Raw genomic sequence first — 18,211 nt, 5'->3', positions numbered from 1 at the left:
CTAAGGATCCCAGAGGGAATCACCGTGCATATCACCCCAATCATCAGTCTCATTCTCATTAGGAAACATCATCGACTCATCCACCATCAACGCCTCCGACATTTGCATCCACATGGTGGGAGAGTCCAGAGGCGACTCGTTGATGGCCTGAATCTGGCTCTGACTCAGCCTTACTGTCACAGGCCCGACGGCGGCACTGGAACTGCCGACGTCTGGCTGCGCCGCATTAGTCTTTACCAGCGAGGCCGCCTCGTTGGCTGCCATTCGGATATCGTCGGCATTGGAACTCACCGGCTTCGGAAGAGAAGTGATCCATTCAGGGAAGTTAAGACGTGCTTCGCGACCCCTGAAGTGTAGCGCGGCTACGTCGTAAGCGGCGGCAGCCATTTCGGGTGTCTCGAAGCTGCCTAACCAGATTCTCGTCTTTTTCCCCGGCTCGCGGATTTCAGACACCCATTTCCCCCATTTTCGCTTACGAACGCCCCTGTAGCTCGAAGGTAAGCCTCCCCGTGTAGTGCTGCTGCCGCTACTCTTCTTCCCTTCCATATTATGTGCTACTGGTTTCTTCTTTGTGGATCGTGTTCGTGAATGGTGATTGTAGTAATCCAGTGCAAGGGTATTTATACAAATGCTGGGATCACTGTTAACAAAGTAAGGTTCCAAGCAGCTGCGCAAAGCAAAAAAAAAAAAAAATTCGAAAATTTGCATGTCAAGAATCTAGAAAACTGAAAATTGGAACTTAAAAAGGTGTTTTTTTTGTGTGGGAGGGAACCAATCAGAAGGTGACATAGTTGAGGAATTGTTTAGTATTAACCTAAGAGAATTAACAGAGAAAATTACTGTACGAGACGCGGTTTGACTAGCCATGGTGGCGAGGGATTTGGACCCACTGATCCATAATCTGATAAAATGAATCCTACTCTGCTTTCATTACTCAGAAAATATTATATGATCTCTACGTATGCTATGCTTCATTTGTTTATTGTTTTTCTTTTCCTCTGCCATGGTGGTCTTAATGGTGAAAGCGAACATTATTCTCCTATTATGTTTTGAGTTTGAATATTTATATTAAAATAAATTTTTAATAAATATTATCTTATAATCATTTCATGTTAATAATATGTGTAATTGTTAAATTAGTAAGGCAATTTCTTGAAATAAATAGCCAGCTTTAAAGGTTACCAAATCTAACCGAGATTTGAACATGTTTTGATCGAGACTAAAACACTTGATTTTTGTCCAAGCTCTATTGGTTGATAGATAAGGTTGGTCGAGCTACATTCTTGCCATGATTTTTAGAACTGGATCGGTTAGTGAACCGATCATGCTATCGGTTCATTGGTTCAACCGGTCGAATCGGTCCGATCGGTCGGAAGAATCAGACGACGTCATAATTATTTAAAAAATTAAATAAAAATACCAAAAATATTTAATAAAAAATAATTTTTTATATCACAAGTTATATTCAAAGCATGTCATAACATATATAAGTTAAAAACCATAAAATCAAGTGAAACAAAATGATTCAAATTAACTACAACATAATATTTAAAGTAAAACATATTAAATAATAAATATAATTATATAACTATAATTAAAAAATAAATTTGGGGCTACAAAAATCATAACAAAATGATATTATTTGGTTAATTTTTTTTTAAAAACAATCCACATGACTAAGAAACATAGAAGAGCATCTCAACTAAATTCTATAAATAATAGAGGTAATTTGACATTCAAAATCATGGAGCCTTTTGATGAGCATTAAGTGAATTATTCTTTCACTTCAATCAAGCTCGAATTTTAGGCTTCAATCGAGCTTCTAATTTTTTTTTTGAGTTCAAGCCTTTTCGAGTTCAAGTTTCAATATTATATTTTGAGTTTGAGTTGAACTTTATAATTTTTAGCTCGTGAGTTTGAGTCAAGCTCAGCAATACTCGAGTTTGACTTGGCTCGTTTAACAAACGACTTCGTTTGGTTTAATTAAAAAAAAACAAAATTAGCGGGTTTTTTTTCGGTTTTTTCCGATTTTCAACCGGTCCGGTTCGAATGGTTCAACGGTTCAGGCCAGTTCACTAGTACCGGTGTATATTAAACCGGACTAGACAACGGTTCCCTGTTGAACCGGCCGGTCTAGTCTGATTTTCAAAACATTGATTTTTGCTACGCAATGTTAAGGTCGATGGCGTAAGGATTTGCCCTTTAAGACATTTTTGGATGTTTAACTTAATAAAAGTGTCGGAATATGAAGGGAAAACTCAAATGTTTTTAATAGTAAAGAATTATAAGATAATATATTTTACTTTTTTTAATTATTGATGACGTATATATATTTTACAAATATAATTGTTTAAATATATGTTTCTTTTAACTACTGATATTATTTAATGAGTTCTTTAAATACAAAAGAGTCAATAAAAATATTCATAATTATTAAGAAGAATAAGCTAAAACCAATATTTGGAGTTAAAGTTGAAATAAAATTTTGGGTAGATTATTTATTTATTTAGTATCTCACATATTTTTGTATTTTTATTTTGATTATCTAATTATTTTATAAGTAAAATTATACTTAATGTTATATTTTATTTTTATTTTAATCACTCGTTGTTAATTTTGATTGTTGATAGAAATTATAATTTGATCTAATATAGCAACAACTTTAGTCCCTAAAACTTATATAAAATTCTATCAATTTGATAAAAAAAATAAATCAATAAATTTAATTTTATCATTGATATTTAAAATTTCTATCAATATGATTTTTAATTTGACTTTTCAGTAAACCTAATAAAATTAGTAAACTACATGGGTGACCACTTAATTATTGCCACATTTCATTTTGACCATTGATGTTTTGATATCCTCAATCAAACCACCTAACTATTTAAATGCTTAAATCAAACCACTGACCATTGACTTTTAATGGAGGAGATTACATGGAAGTTAAATGTTTTAGTATAATCACATATTTGGTCCCTGTTACTTACACAAGGTGTTAATTTGGTCCTAATTTTAATTTAATTCAATAAATTTAATCCTCTAATTAGATTGTGACATGTGTTAATATTAATTAGATGGTTACATTTATTTTTAATTTATATAATTCATTAAATTTATTTTCACAATCTAATAAGAGGAATAAATTTATTGAATTAAATTAAAATTAGGATCAAATTGACACCTTGTGTAAGTAACAAGGATCAAATGTGTGATTATACTAAAAATTTTAATAAAAGTTAAGGTTAGTGGCTTGAATGAAGCATTTAAATAGTTGGATGGTTTGATTGATGAAATCAAAACATCAGTGGTCAAAATAAAAGGGAACAATAGATGAGACATTGGTGCAAGTGTCCGACAGGGAGGTTCAAGACATATCGGGCTTGTCAAGACATTGGTGCAAGTGTCCGACAGGGAGGCTCAAGATAGAGTATCAGGCTTGCCAAAGCCACCATACTTGGCCCATTACTTGGAGAATGTTGTGGAGCCCGTTCACATTGGCCTTGCAAAAAAGAAAAGTGGCATCATATTTAAAGATGATCACAGAAACTCGGTAAATATTACAAGAGATAACAAAATCATAAAGATATTGTAGGAGAATCTTACCATATCCGGTCTGAACACCTATCCAAGGAAAGAAACCTACTAATGGATGTAATTAGGTAGGATTTGGTTATAATTTCTTGATTTAGGGGATTTGTTATTAATTGGGCAGATTTTAGTTGTTGATGTAAAACAATCTGGGCCATTGATTGAGAGGGAGCTCAACTATAAATAGAGAGCCTCTTCTCCTCATTTGTATAATCCATTCCATTCATTCTCTTTGAGAGAGTAATGAAGCTCTGAGGCATTTACTCTATACTTTTAGTGTTCTTTGCTCCTAAGTTTCTTTGTGTTGTTGCCTATCTTGGTGGCCAGGAGTAGCCACACTTGTGTTTGCACTTCCACACGATAGTCCAACCTCGGTGGCTTGGAGTAGCCACGTTGGTGTTAAAGCTTCCGCAATCCTAGAAGCCTTGAGGGCTTGGTTCTAACCTTTGTGAGTTTGAATGCTAACTAAGCTTGGGTAAGGTTTACTTAGTTGCAGAGAATATCAATAAGCGTCAAGAAGCGTCTAAGGTCGCACGACCTGTCAGACCTTAAATCCGATATCCGACGATTTGGGCTTTAAGGTTCTGAGGACGTGATAAATAGTATCAGAGCAAGTCGTTGTGGGTAGACAACGATCGTTTTGTCTGTTTTTGGTGGAAGGTGCGAAACCGGGTAAGTTTTATTTACATATTGTTCAATCAATTTACTTTGATAATTGATTTGGCAAAGATTTACGCTCGAGCTATTCAATGGTGAATTGAGCTAGTTCGGGGCAAAGTTAGTCGAGATGGGACGCAAGAGAAAAGGAGTTTCCGCGCGCAAAGGCAAATAGTGCCATGGTGGGAAACGATAAGAGAGTCCAATGGGCTCGAGAGCATCGTCAGTGTTCAAGCATAGTGATGTCGTAATGGGTTCGCAAGAAATCCTTAGGGCGATAAAAGAACACAAAGAGGAATTAGATCTCGAGGTAGAGAGGCTTGATGGTGGAGCTCATGGCATGTTCGAGCGAGATAACACGTTCACTCATGAAGATGAGATGAGTCTTGATGAACAAGAAGAAGAACTGGCAGTCTACGAGAAATGGGCTTATTTGATGGAAGGTTTGGCTTTCTACTCGGAGAGGCTCAACAAGTTGGAGCATATCTCAACTTCGTGGGAAAAGAGGGTCGGGAGACTTAAAAAAGCTGAGGATGAGGCCAAGGAGACCCAAGGTGTTGTGGAGTCTCGCCTTGATAAATTGGAGTCCATGGAGGATAAGTTCAAGGATGAGATGCAACGAGTTCTCAATGAGTTGGAGATGGCTCGAGGGAGTAATACCCATGAAGCTGAGGTGATGAATTTGAGAAGCGAGGTGGATGAGCTCAATAAGGAGCTACTCATATCCAAGGGAGCAATGAGTGAATGGGGTACACTTAAGACATTCTTAAAAGGACTTAGACCAAGGTTGATGCTCGGGGGAGAGCAATATGATGCCCAGAGACTTTCGAAGGCCATAGCTATAGCCGAAAAGTTGGCCGAGCTTGCGGAAGACAAGCCAGCTAGCGTTGTGTCATCGAGGCCCATGCCCAAGAATAGTGGCAATAGTGGGGGAGATCGGGAAAAGGTGCAGCTGGGAGATAGTAGAGAAAGGCTCTTCGAATGGCCAAGGTGAGCCATCGACTGTTCGTAACCAAGGAAATCCATCGAGAAAGAATGACAAGCTAAGTCCAGTGCGAAGAAGAAGGCACACAAGGAAAAGTTGAAGTGCTACTTCTGTGATGGTCCTCATTTAATTAGAGGATGTTCTGAGAAGTGTCGCCTTACAACCATCATGAAGATGACGGGAGAATGAGAAATAGTGGGAATTGGTGTGGTTGCAAGTGTTAAAGCTACCAAACCAGGAAAAAGACTTGGTTCGATTGATGGGGTCAATGCGGTCAAGCAATGAATAATACGAGGTGCGACTGTTGATGTTGAGGCAGCTGAACCCAGAGAAAAGTCCGATGTGATTGCGAATGTCAAAGCAATCAAGTCAGGAGAATGACTTGGTGAGGCTACATGTTCCAAAGTAACCAAATCAATGAGCAAACATGGTGTGACAATAAGTTCTCAAGTAGTCAATCCAAGATCGAGACGTGATGAGACTATAGGTGTCAAAGAAGTCGAGCACAAGAAGGGACCCAGTGCTATAGTAAGATATAAAGTCGTCAAGTTGAGGGTATAAAGTGAACAAGTTCATTCACAATATACCAGGATGGAGGCGTGGTCTAATTTGAGGCGTCTCAGGCATAAATGACACTTAAAGAGTATGTGAGCCGATTCAGAAAGCTAATGCTCAAAGTCCTGAGTTTGATTGAAGAAGATGAGTTCTTTACCTTCATATTCGGATTGAAGCCATGGACGAAGAAAGTGATATAGCGAAGGGAAGTCAAAGAGTTTTCTAAAGCCTTGACAACCGCTGAGTCCATCAAAGAATTTGGAGTCAAGAAGAGCAAGACTTCCAAAGCAAAATCGAAAGTCGAGGGTAACGGTAAGAGAATCTGTGATGAAGGCAAGTCAAAGGATGAAGAATGTTGTTCCTCGAGTGACAGAGAAAGTCCACTCAATGATGAACCAGATGGTGAGTCTAGGGAATATATGTGCAGACTTGGCACAAGTTCAAGTGTCAAAGATGCTAAGCTGAGGGTAAGAGTCGAGCAAATGAATGAGAACCAACTTAAGATGCCAGAAGTGTTGCAAGATTACCCGAGGGGAGCCGAGTCATCCAAGGTAATGGATGAGCCCATGATTGAGTTGTCTAGAGAAGAGGAAAAACCCAGGGTCTAAGAGGCGTTGAGACTTGGCTCAATAAGGTTTGTTTCTACCAAGGCGAAGGGGAGCCAAGTTCAGGAAGCGTTGTCCGTGTCCAAGGAGTTTACCGAGCATGTTCATGTAGAGAATATGGCTTCAAAGACCATCATAAGAGAAGGGTCGAAGGAGGTGCTTACCGAGGATGTTCAGGTGAAGAACAATCATTCAAAGACTGGTAGACAAGAGTCAAAGGGGCCAAGACGTTGAGGGACAAGGCAACCATGGAGAAGCTACCCATTTGCTAGGTGGAAAGTGAGTTCCAACCTTCGTGTTAGAAGGGAGGAGGCAAGAAGGGGCATCAGACTTTGCACAATTTTGAGTAAATTCCAACGAAATCAGAGGAGATGGTACATCTCAACACAATTCTTGTGTTCTTTTAAGTTTGATTTGCTGTTTTAAGTGAGTGTAGGTCGAGCAAGACCTAACCTTTAACACGGAGGAAACAAAGTTTGGAGGGGATCCAAGACTTTACCGCAGGACCAGGAGGGTCCAAGCCGAGGTAAATCAAGACTTGTAGGAAAGGGTTCCTACGGTAGATATGCACTTGTGGGCGTGTTAGCCTATTTCATCACTTATCTGTAAGAGCTGAAGCAAGCACAACCTTTATGGGAGGTCGAGTTCTTATAAGGGGATGTGAGCAAGTGGAGGCGCCGAAAGAAACCAAGTTGATGTTTAGTATGGTGCGAGGGATCGTGAAGTTACATGCAGTAAAAGCCAAGGCAAGCAATTCGTATGGGAAGATCGAAACAAGCCAAGCCGTCGAAAGTATCGAAGGTGATGTTGCCCAGGATCGTTAAATGCAGCGACGAGGGCGTCATTAAGTTTGGTGGGGAGAATGTCACGGGCTATGAACTTGGGTCTGAGACATTGGTGCAAGTGTCCGATAGGGAGGTTCTAGACAGAGTATCGGGCTTGCTAAGACATTGGTGCAAATTTTCGACAGAGAGGCTCAAGATAGAGTATCAAGCTTGCCAAGGCCACCAGACTTGGCCCATCACTTGGAGAATGCTGTGGAGCCCGTCCACATTGGTCTTGCAGAAAAGGAAAGTGACATCATATATGAAGATGATCACAGAAGCTTGGTAAATATGGCAAGAGCAACAAAATAAGGAAGATATTGTGGGAGAATATTACCATATCCAGTATGAACACCTATCCAAGGAAAGAAACCTACTAATGGATGTAATTAGGTAGGATTTGGTTGTAATTCCTTGATTTATGGGATTTGTTATTAATTGGGCAGATCTTAGCGTTGATGTAAAATAATCTGGTCCATTGATTGAGAGGGAGATAGAGAGCCTCTTCTCCTCATTTGTATAATCCATTCCATTTATTCTCTTTGAGAGAGTAATAAAGCTCTGAGGCATTTACTCTATACTTTCAGTGTTCTTTGTTCCTAAGTTTCTTTGTGTTGTTGCCTATCTTGGTTGCCAGAAGTAGCCACACTTGTGTTTGTACTTCCACACGATAGTCCAACCTTGGTGGCTTGGAGTAGCCACGTTGGTGTTAAAGCTTCCGCAATCCTAGAAGCTTTGAGTGCTTGGTTCCAACCTTTGTGAGTTTGCATTTTCACTAGGCTTGGGTAAGGCTTACTTAGTCGCAGAGAAGACCAAGAAGCGTCAAGAAGTGTCTAAGGCTCCACGACCCGTCAGACCTTAACTCTGATATTCCAACTGTTTGGGCTTGAAGGTTCTGAGGGCGTGACAGAAGCATTTAAATAGTTGGATAGTCTGATTGATGAAATCAAAACATCATTGGTCAAAATAAAATGGAACAATAGTTGAGTGGTCACCCTTGGAGTTTACCCTAAAATTAATAATTTGTGTACTTATACAAACAAACATCTTGCTCGTTTTTCTTACTTTAAAGAATTACTATTTTTTAATTCTATAAAAAAAATTTAATAAATTATTTTTTCAACTCAATATTATTTTTCTTCCTGATTCCAGTTCTGTTGGATATAAACGGTAATTATCATTCAATTTAACTCCTTTTTACAATTTTTATTTCCAAACCTTCTTTTAGTGATATTTACATGATATCCCTCAAATTAAAATCACCGCACATACATATAACCCTAAAATCATATTATTATTATTTTCCAATTTCTATCAAGCAATAAATAAATTACTTTTCTTTTTCATTATTCTTAATATATATATATATATATATATATGGGTTATTTTAATATTTTGATGTATAATTTTATAAATCAAACACATAATTATAGCTTTTAATAAAATTTTATTTTCAATTTTCTATCATAATTCATACAGTAGAATATATAAAACTATATGAATTCAATATATATGAAATGAAATAAGATGTTATTACACAATGTTAAACTCTTTTAGCTTCACACATATTTAAATGGTGGAGACGTATGTATATTTCCGATGGGCGCGTGTCCACCATGAAATTCAAATTTCTTTATGATTATTGTTCGTTTTACTGATGGTACTCACCATAAATTTTTTTGTATGTCCCATACGAAAAATTTCTATTATGTCCACCCTAAAAAATATTTTTGAATCATCCACTGAATTTAAAACTTCTATATTGTAAAAATAGACGGTTAAGATTAACAGAAGGAAATGAGAATATCATAGGCAGAACTACATTGGGCTAGAGGGGCCATGGCCCCCTCAAGATTTGGGAAATTTATAATAAGACCCTTCAAAGTTCATAAAAATTTTATTTATTTCACTTAGAATATTAGAAAAGAAATGGATTGTTCTCTTAAATTTTGTTAAATTTTCATATTAATATACATACATACTTATATGTTTATAAATGAAATTAAATTGATATTCTCAATATATATATATATATAATTTAAATTCTTATAAATAAAATTCACAAATATATGAATTTAAACTTATTTATTAGTATTATTTTACTTCTAATATCTTAGAACTAAAAAATATTGATAATATATAATTAGTATACCTATAAATTTAATTATTTTGATTTTTTTTTAATATTATTTTTTATTACTCAAATCATAATTTTCTTTCCCCCCCTATTTTTGTAGTACTTTCAAATAAAATAAATAAGAAAAATTACATTGAAGGAGATCAAAATTTGATTTTTCTTCAAAATTTTAATGGATGAAAATTAAAAATTTTCAACAATATCACGTAATATTTTAAATATTTTTAGGCTCTTACTTTATTCTATAAATAAAGGTAAATTCCTATTAATTTTCTCAATATTTTAGGTGTTCCATCTACAATTTGAGTGTAAAAACATACTAGTATACTTTCATTTCATTTCTTTCGAGAAGAATTTAGTGGAGAATTTATACAAAAGAATCTAATAAATCTATATTTGTTTAATGAAATCACATATAAATATACAAGATTTAATAGATAAAGCTATTATTAAAATTATTTTTCATAATTGGCCCCTCCAAAATAAAATGTCTAATTCCGCCACGGAAGAATATATCCATTAAAAAAATAAAGAGTTAATCAAAATCATTTATCTACGCTCGTACAAGTTCAACAATCTTAAATTTGTAATAGAATCTTAACCCATATTAAATATAAACGCATATCTTTCAACTTTTCCATTATTTCCCAGCATTGGAAACAAGGGTTTAGCATTAACTAATTATTTGATGATTTACAAATGCGAAGCAATTATTAAGTTAGAAAAATAAGTTAGTGAATGTGGGCAATATACAAGACAGTGTCTCCAATCTTGGTTTCCAACTAAGTTCCACATATATAAAAGCTTAATTCATCCTCCAAAATTGACCACCTCTTGTATCTACCTACACACTCAATAGTCTATAAAACAGCTGGATGTCGCTAAGGTTCAATAAAGAAATTGAAATAATACTTCACCCTTATCTGTTTAAAATTTGAATTATAAAAAAAATTAATTTATACAAACATAGCTTTCATTCTTTCAAGTCAATTCAATTTGGGTTTATATTGAAAATATTATATAAAGTAAATTTAATTATGAAAATATTTTTAATTTTTGTAAATAGTGAAACGAATTATCAATTCCAGAGAGGAAAAAAAGATTGCTAAATTAGTGTATTAAAAGATAAGGCTTGGGATTATATCTTGACTTGGAAAGGGTAATTTCGTTTTCTTTGAAAAAGTAATAATATCATGAATGACAAAAACTGTTTTTCAGTTGAATGTTGAAGACAGTAAAAAAGATTATTATTAATATTATTTCCGCGTTCACCAGGGAACTAGCATATGTTTTAGTGGCGTTAAAACCCATCCATTCTCGTGTGTAAACTATCATCAGTGGTAGAATTTGGTGTTAAAATTTGGGGAATCAATTTAAAATTTTAAAAAGATTAAAGATTTAAACTAAAATTTTTGAAGGATTCTTTTATTTTTTCAAAACAAATTAGAGTCTAACTAAAGTTTTTAATATTTTGAGAGACTTAAGGAAATTTTTTAAAAATTATGACATTATGAGATGATGAATAACCAGCTTTTAGAGTAAAGCAAGAATGTATTTCATTAAGCTCAAATTACAGAGTGTATATTGCCTTTTTATAGCTCCTAATCACCTAGCTAACAACCATAACAAACTGCATCAACTTGCATAACAGTTGAACCGTTTTGTAATAGAAAACTCTCTGCAACTTGTAACAAAACCCTCATACTCACGCAATGCACTATGAACGTTAAATGAACATTGTTAACTTCACACACACTCAACGCATTATGAACATTATTAACTAACATTCTCCCCGCTTTCTTCTTCTCATCCTTTTTAGCATGGTTGAACATGAACCTTCTCTCGAAACACTTGAAATGCTGCCTTTGCCAAGGGCTTAGTGAAGCCATCAGCAAGCTGAAATCCAGCAGGCACATAACTCACACAAAGTTGACATGTTACAACATTCTCCCTAACAAAATGAATATCAAGATCAACATGCTTTTATTTTGCATGATACACTAGATTAGCAGTCATAGCAATTGCACTTGTATTGTCACACCAAATTATAGGTCCATCCAACGATTGTAGACCAAGATCATGCAACAAAGCATCAATCTATGTTACCTCAGCAACAGCTTCTGCAACACTACTGTATTTTGCTTCCATGGTTGAACGAGACACTGTTTCTACTTCTTCGAGGCCCAGGTAACAAGACAGTTACCAAGAAAACCACCATAACCAGACATAGATCACCGATCACCAGCATCACCAATCCAATCAGCATCAGAAAATGCTTTCACACTCAGTTTAGTATCCTCAGCCGATAAAACTAATCCATAATCTAAGGTACCGGCCAAATAGCGTAGAATACATCTAACAGCCAACATATGCTTCTCACACGGTGCCTTCATAAACTGAACCACCTTATTGACTGAAAATGTAACATCAGGTATTGTATGACAATCATATAGCAAAGCACCAACTATGCTTCGGTACTCGTGTGCATTACACAATAAAGCACCATTTTGTCCTGCAAACTTCGAGGCAGCTACCATATAAGTACATGTTGGAGTGGCTTGAAGCATATTTGTCTTCTCCAGCAGGTCAAGCACATACTTCCTTTGAATAAAGCCAATCCAACACCATTTCTCTTAACCTCAATTCCCAAAAATAAAAAAGAGAACTAAGATCTTTTAGTGATAATTTCCTATTCAACATTTGTACAACAGTCCCATATCATCATTTGAGCTTCATGTAATTAATATATCATCAATATACATTAAATGTGTGTGCAAGAACCATCCTTGATGTACATGACTCCACAAACCCTAATTCAAACAAACTATTATTGATCTTTTCATTCCAATTACGTAGAGCCTGGCGAAGACCATACAAAGCTCTTTGCAGGTTACAAACTAACAGAGATCCATAAGAACTAAACTGTTCAAAGCCCGAGGGTTGTTGCATATAGACATCTTCAGCCAAGTCACCATTCAAGAAATCATTAATAACGTCTACTTGTTGTAATGACAAGCCCTTAGCAACAACAACATCAAGAGTAAGAACAACATAAATAGTTGCAAACTTGACAAATGGACTAAACGTATCCTTGAAATCATGACCAGGAATTTGAGAAAAACCCCTTTGCAACTAAACGAGCTTTGTAACGGTGAACAATTCCATAAAGATTATTTTTAAGTTTAAACAACCATTTGCACCCAACAACACTCCTATCTCTTGGCAACTCAATTAGAGTCCATGTTTTATTCTGGAGCAAAGCTAAATTTCATCATTAACTGTTGTTGCCCATTTAGGTGACAATAAAGAATAATGCACATTGGATGATACATTATCATCAAAGAATTATGTACACCTTTGGCTTGTAAACACCACATTTACTACGAGTTAACATAGGATGATGATTGCCCATTGAATTCTGCAAAGAACCATTAGACACAACACGTTCATCTTGGGACGGTGAATCAACTTGTGTTTCACTATCATGTGTAGGCATGGTTGATTCCTCAAAACTAGTATGAGAAGAACCAGACGCAACCTCATGACCCGATTCATCTTGACTTTCTGACACCTCAGCAGCCACGCCACGTAACTTATGAACATCCATCATAACTTTAAGTGACTTGTGAGACTGTATAGAAGAACCATACTGTCTATCAGTACTTTTATATGCAAATGGAAACTGCCACTCATCAAACTTAACATGCCTCGAAACATAAACTAGTCCATTCGATCCAAGATAAAGAAACCCTTTATGCTGAGTACTGACTGACTCCTAAAACAGTTCACGGTTAGGAGCAAAATTCCAATTGATGGTGATTGTATGCTCGTAGATAAGGAAAACACCTACACCCAAAGACCTTTAGTAAGCTATAATCAGGTTTCTTATGAAACAATGACTCAAATGGGGAAAGTCCTACCGATTAATAAGATGCAAAACCATCACTATTGTATAAGCCCAGAACTGAATTGTCATGGAAACTTGAGCAAGTAGCACGAGAGCAAACTCAACAATATGTCTATGCTTTCTTTCCACAACACCATTCTGCTCGAATGTTGAGGATAAGTCAAGCAATGCAAGATACCAGCTGTAAGAAGACACACTAGATAGGCTGCGAAATTCGCCACCCCAATCACTCTGCACAACTAAAATCTTCGATCCAAACTGAGTGGAAACAAGTTGCTGAAACAAATGAAAGGCATAAATTGCTTGTGACTTATCTTTAAGCAAATACAACAACGTATGACATGTGCAAGCATCAACAAAACTAACATAGTATCGATAACCATTGGAGACAATAGGAGTAGGCCCCCACAAATTAGTATAAATCAATTGAAATGGAGAGGTATAAATTGTATCTGAAGCAATAAAATGAAGCTTATGGCTTTTTCCCATGTGACAAACAACACATTGTTCATTAAAATGCTTATCAACAATTACATTGAGTAATTTGCAAACTTGCTCTAGGGTCCACGTGCAGGATGCCCTTGACGTCTATACTAAAGATCATACAACTTATTTGAAGCAACTACATAATGTACTTCTGCCTAACTACTACAACTAGCATCAATATCCACTTGAAATAGTAAAGACCATCTCGTTTTTCTCCTTAAAATAAAACTTCACCAGACTCATCTCAACATAACAGCCCGTAGCACGAAACTCAAAATAGACACCATTATCCCTAGCAAGCTTTGACACCAAGAGCAAATTCTTTGTTATCTTAGGAACATTCAATAAATCATTTAGCTACAAGGCTCGTGAATTGGAGCATAAAATAGAGTTACTAGTAGCATGAATAGAAAGTGACACACCATTACCAATAACTAATTTATCTAGACCTGAGAAGTTACTCTTATAACCAACAACTGATACATCGGGTGTCACAGGTGAGTTGGCCCAGAGTCAACAACCAATTGATCACGATGAGTCGTAGTAACATGAGCTTCAACATGTCATTTAGCAAAGCAGGAATACGCCTCACCACCTACTGATACTACTTCAAGACTAGAGTAGTTGACACTACCAGTGTTATCTTGAAACGAGCTACGACCAGAGGACCTACTAAAATGTCTGATCAAAACGGTACCAATAATCAACCACCAAGTCAATTATTGCCACAAAGATGGCACTGAACCTGTGGTTGTGCACATCCTCATCCTTCAGAACGAGCAGTGGAACTGGAATCATGACAATATACATGTCTATTGTAAGAGTCTGTGTCACAGGATTTCGAACCATGATTCATATGAGACACATAATCACTCATCGAAGTTGTTCACCTTGAGTATCAAATCCAACAATCTGAGTCTCAGCATCGATCAACATCGAGCAAACCTTATCAAGAGACAACAACTCATTCATTGTGGTGATAAAAGAAACATACGACTGATATTCCCTGGAGAGCCCTTTTAAAATGCTCACAACTTGCTCTACGGGGAAATCGCATTGTCACACGACGCCAGTGCATCACAGACCTCCTTGATTCGAGTAAGGTGTTTGCATACTATCATCACCTTTCTTGAGTGATTGAAGCTGGTAATAAAGGCTAATAACAGTAGAATGGTTTTCAAAGAACTGCAAAATCGTGTTCCAAATAGCCACCGATGTCTCCGCACCAACGAATTGAGAAAGCAAATGAGGATTGATCGTCAACAAAAACCAAGACGCGAGTGCACTATCATGTGTCACAAAGTCATCATACAAATCATTAGGCACAGACTCACCATTCTCACCAACCATAAACGCAGGCAGAGGTTGCATCAAACCAGTTAACAAGCTCAAGTCGGTGACTACGAACAATAAGTAAAACTTGTTGCTTCTAAAGTAAGAAATTAGACTTATCAAGAATGATATTTACCTTTTTTTGTGAAGGATTTACCAGCGAATAGCCCATCCGAGCAGACAACGCATCAAAACAAACAACCTCAGGAACGTAAACAAATGATACCATGATGAACAACCAACTTTTAGAGTAAAGCAAGAATGTATTTCATTAAGCTCAAATTACACATAGTGTATATTGCCTTTTTTTAGCTCATAATCACCTAGCTAACAACCATAACAAATTGTATCAACTTGCATAACAGCTGAACCGTTTTGTAACAAAAATTCTATGCAACTTGTAACAAAACCCTCGTACACACGCAATGCACTATGAACGCTAAATGAACGATGTTAACTTCACACACATTCAACGCAGTATGAACATTTTAACTAACATGCGAACTAGCAATGTTTTAGTGGAGTCAAAACCATTCTCGAGTGTAAACTATCATATATACAATACAAATTATATATATATATAATATATATATATATATATATATATATATATATATATATATATATATATTTGTTATTGTATTGTATTTAAATTATTCTACTTTTTCAAGGTTTATGTTAAGGTTTATTATTTGTCTTAAAAATTACGGTATGATTTATTTAGTAGAAAAATAAATTGAAGAAAAGAAAAGGAATTTGTAGTGGATACGAAGACTTTTAGGTTAAAGTCTACCACAATGGATGTGAGTTTTATTCTCATGATACGGATCTTACCGTACAACCAATTTGTATATAAATATATTCTCATACGAGCTTTTGATTGAAGATCAAACTTATATAAAGAAAACTCTTTGTGATATTATATCTATTTGAATTAATCTTATAATAATATATATTAGAAATTCGAGTTATTGTGATACAAAATCTTAGAATATGTATAAGGTCTTCTAACCGTAAATTTTTAATTTTGATATTATAATAAATTTTATTATCTACAAATGATTTATCTTTTTAGAGTTTCTATAAGGCAAATATGTTTCTTTTATTGTGTGTTAAATATTATCACATAGATTTATCGTTATCATCTCGTATGCATGGTATAAACAACTGATATATATATATATATATATATATATATATATATCCCCTTTATTATATAAAAACTTAAGTTGTCTCTCGTTTAAATTATAGATCAAATAATTATTTATATAAAAGATCATGATAAAATAATTTTTTATTTAAAAGTTGTCGGAAAACCTTTTTAAAAAAAATTTTAGGAATTTATTTGATAAGGAATTTTTTAAACAAGGCTCCTTTAATTTGTGATTTAACCAAAAAAGTTTTATTTTTTCTCATATCTTCATATCGTAGTACTTTCATCAATAAAATTATCATATTTTTATTTTTTATTTTTTAAAATTTGACTTCTTAATATGTTAAGTGTATTATTAAAAAATATATTTTTAAATATTTGAATAAAGTAATTTTTAAATATACTAATTATAAATTTAAGTAATTAGAATATTTAAGATAATTAAAGTAGCACTAATGACGAACTTCAATGATCTCAATAAAAGAATTATTATTATCTTGATGTATTGAATTCAGTACCAGAAATACTATGAATATGAGAAAACATTCAATATCAAAAGATTAAAGGTTATCTATAAATAAATACATAGTATTTATCCTCAATTAATAAAAAATTAAAATTATTTTTTATTTAAACAGATAAAATAATAGATTCGACACCACTTAGTAGGTTAAACCTGAAACACGTTTTCCTTTCTTTCTTTTTCTGTGTTGTTGTCTGTAGTTTTGTTCGAATCCATTTTCAAAGGTTGTTTTTTTTTCTTCTTTCTTGTCTCTCAAATGTACTTTCTTCGCATGTATCAATAGATTTTACTCTTTCTGGAACCATGTTTCCACTCTCGTAGTAGAGTTGGGTATATGGGTTAAGGTCGTAGGTTATCTTTAATTCGTGATCCGTGTGGATTTGGTTTCAAAAATTGAAGATCGTTTAAATTGTGGGTTTTTAGCCCTGACCGTTAAACCCGTGGGTTTAATGGGTATAACCGGGCTACCTGTTAAACCGCTAAAGCATGCTTAATTTAAAATTTATAAAATTTTAGAAAAATAAACTTAAAGAATTTTATAGAAAAAAAATAAATTACCTATAATATGATGTTACTTATAACTATTGTAGTTCTTAAATTTATTAGGGTGTGTCATAATTTACCGTTGCTTGATATTTTTTCATTTAAATATACATCATTATCATTTTGGTATTTAAAGATTTTTTTATTTAATTTTGATTTTTTTTCATGAAGTTGTTATCCATTTTCTTTATTATAAAAAATCACGTGATATTTTAATAATATATCACATGACACGTAATTTTGGATTAAAATAAGAAACAAAAGTAAAAGAAAAAATTGAAAACATACTTTTCAACTTTTAAAGACTTTTACAAAATAAATATATTTTAACAAATTAATGACTTATATTTTATCAATTTTATTATAACTGTATCTTTCAAATTTACTCTTATACTGTAAGTATTTTTTTATATTTTCATATTATGTTTTAGTATTTCTCTAAAGTATCCATAAAACAATTATTAGTAACACTTGACAACTTTCTTGTTAGATTTGTATAATGTTTGACTTTGTTGAATTTTTATATTTGAATTTCTGCTTTCAGACACTTATGTGTCTTCATATTATAGCCTTGAATAACGTGTTTTATAAAAGTATAATGTGGTTATTGTTTTATTTGTTTTTCAATTTGGTGATATAAGTGAATATTGTTTTTAATTTGAGTTTAGTTTATATCATTATATATATATAATATATATATATATAATATATATTAATGATAAAAAATTAAAAAAATATTATTTATAATCATTTCCGGCTATTTAAAATAAAATTAAATATTTATTATTTGACGGTGTTACATTCCTTTTCAAGTTGTTCGATCATTTTTAAAAGTGTAGTAAGTTAAAACATTATTTTTTATTGCATTTAAGCATTTAAAATTATTTTTATTAAAGGGCCGCAGTAAGCTGTT

The 18,211-nt window shown here is 34.1% G+C and overlaps 1 protein-coding gene across 1 annotated transcript; it reads right to left on the bottom strand.

The window, feature by feature from the left end:
* On the bottom strand, nt 1–546 carry LOC120129939 (ethylene-responsive transcription factor ERF021-like). Its single transcript, XM_039147323.1, has one exon. The coding sequence runs from the start codon at nt 544–546 to the stop codon at nt 1–3; it is 546 nt and encodes a 181-aa protein (XP_039003254.1).
* Between the last annotated feature and the right edge of the window lie 17,665 nt (nt 547–18,211).

The sequence above is a fragment of the Hibiscus syriacus genome, unplaced genomic scaffold, assembly GCF_006381635.1.
Source record: "Hibiscus syriacus cultivar Baekdansim isolate YM2019G1 unplaced genomic scaffold, ASM638163v2 tig00110505_pilon, whole genome shotgun sequence".
In the NCBI taxonomy this organism is placed as follows: domain Eukaryota; kingdom Viridiplantae; phylum Streptophyta; class Magnoliopsida; order Malvales; family Malvaceae; genus Hibiscus; species Hibiscus syriacus.
The sequence above is the reverse complement of the archived record's forward strand: the minus strand, read 5'-3'. Positions and strand labels throughout refer to the sequence as shown.

Coding starts and splice junctions, on each gene's coding strand:
- LOC120129939 (XM_039147323.1), bottom strand. CDS start 546: ATGGAAGGGAAGAAGAGTAGCGGCAGCAGCACTACACGGGGAGGCTTA.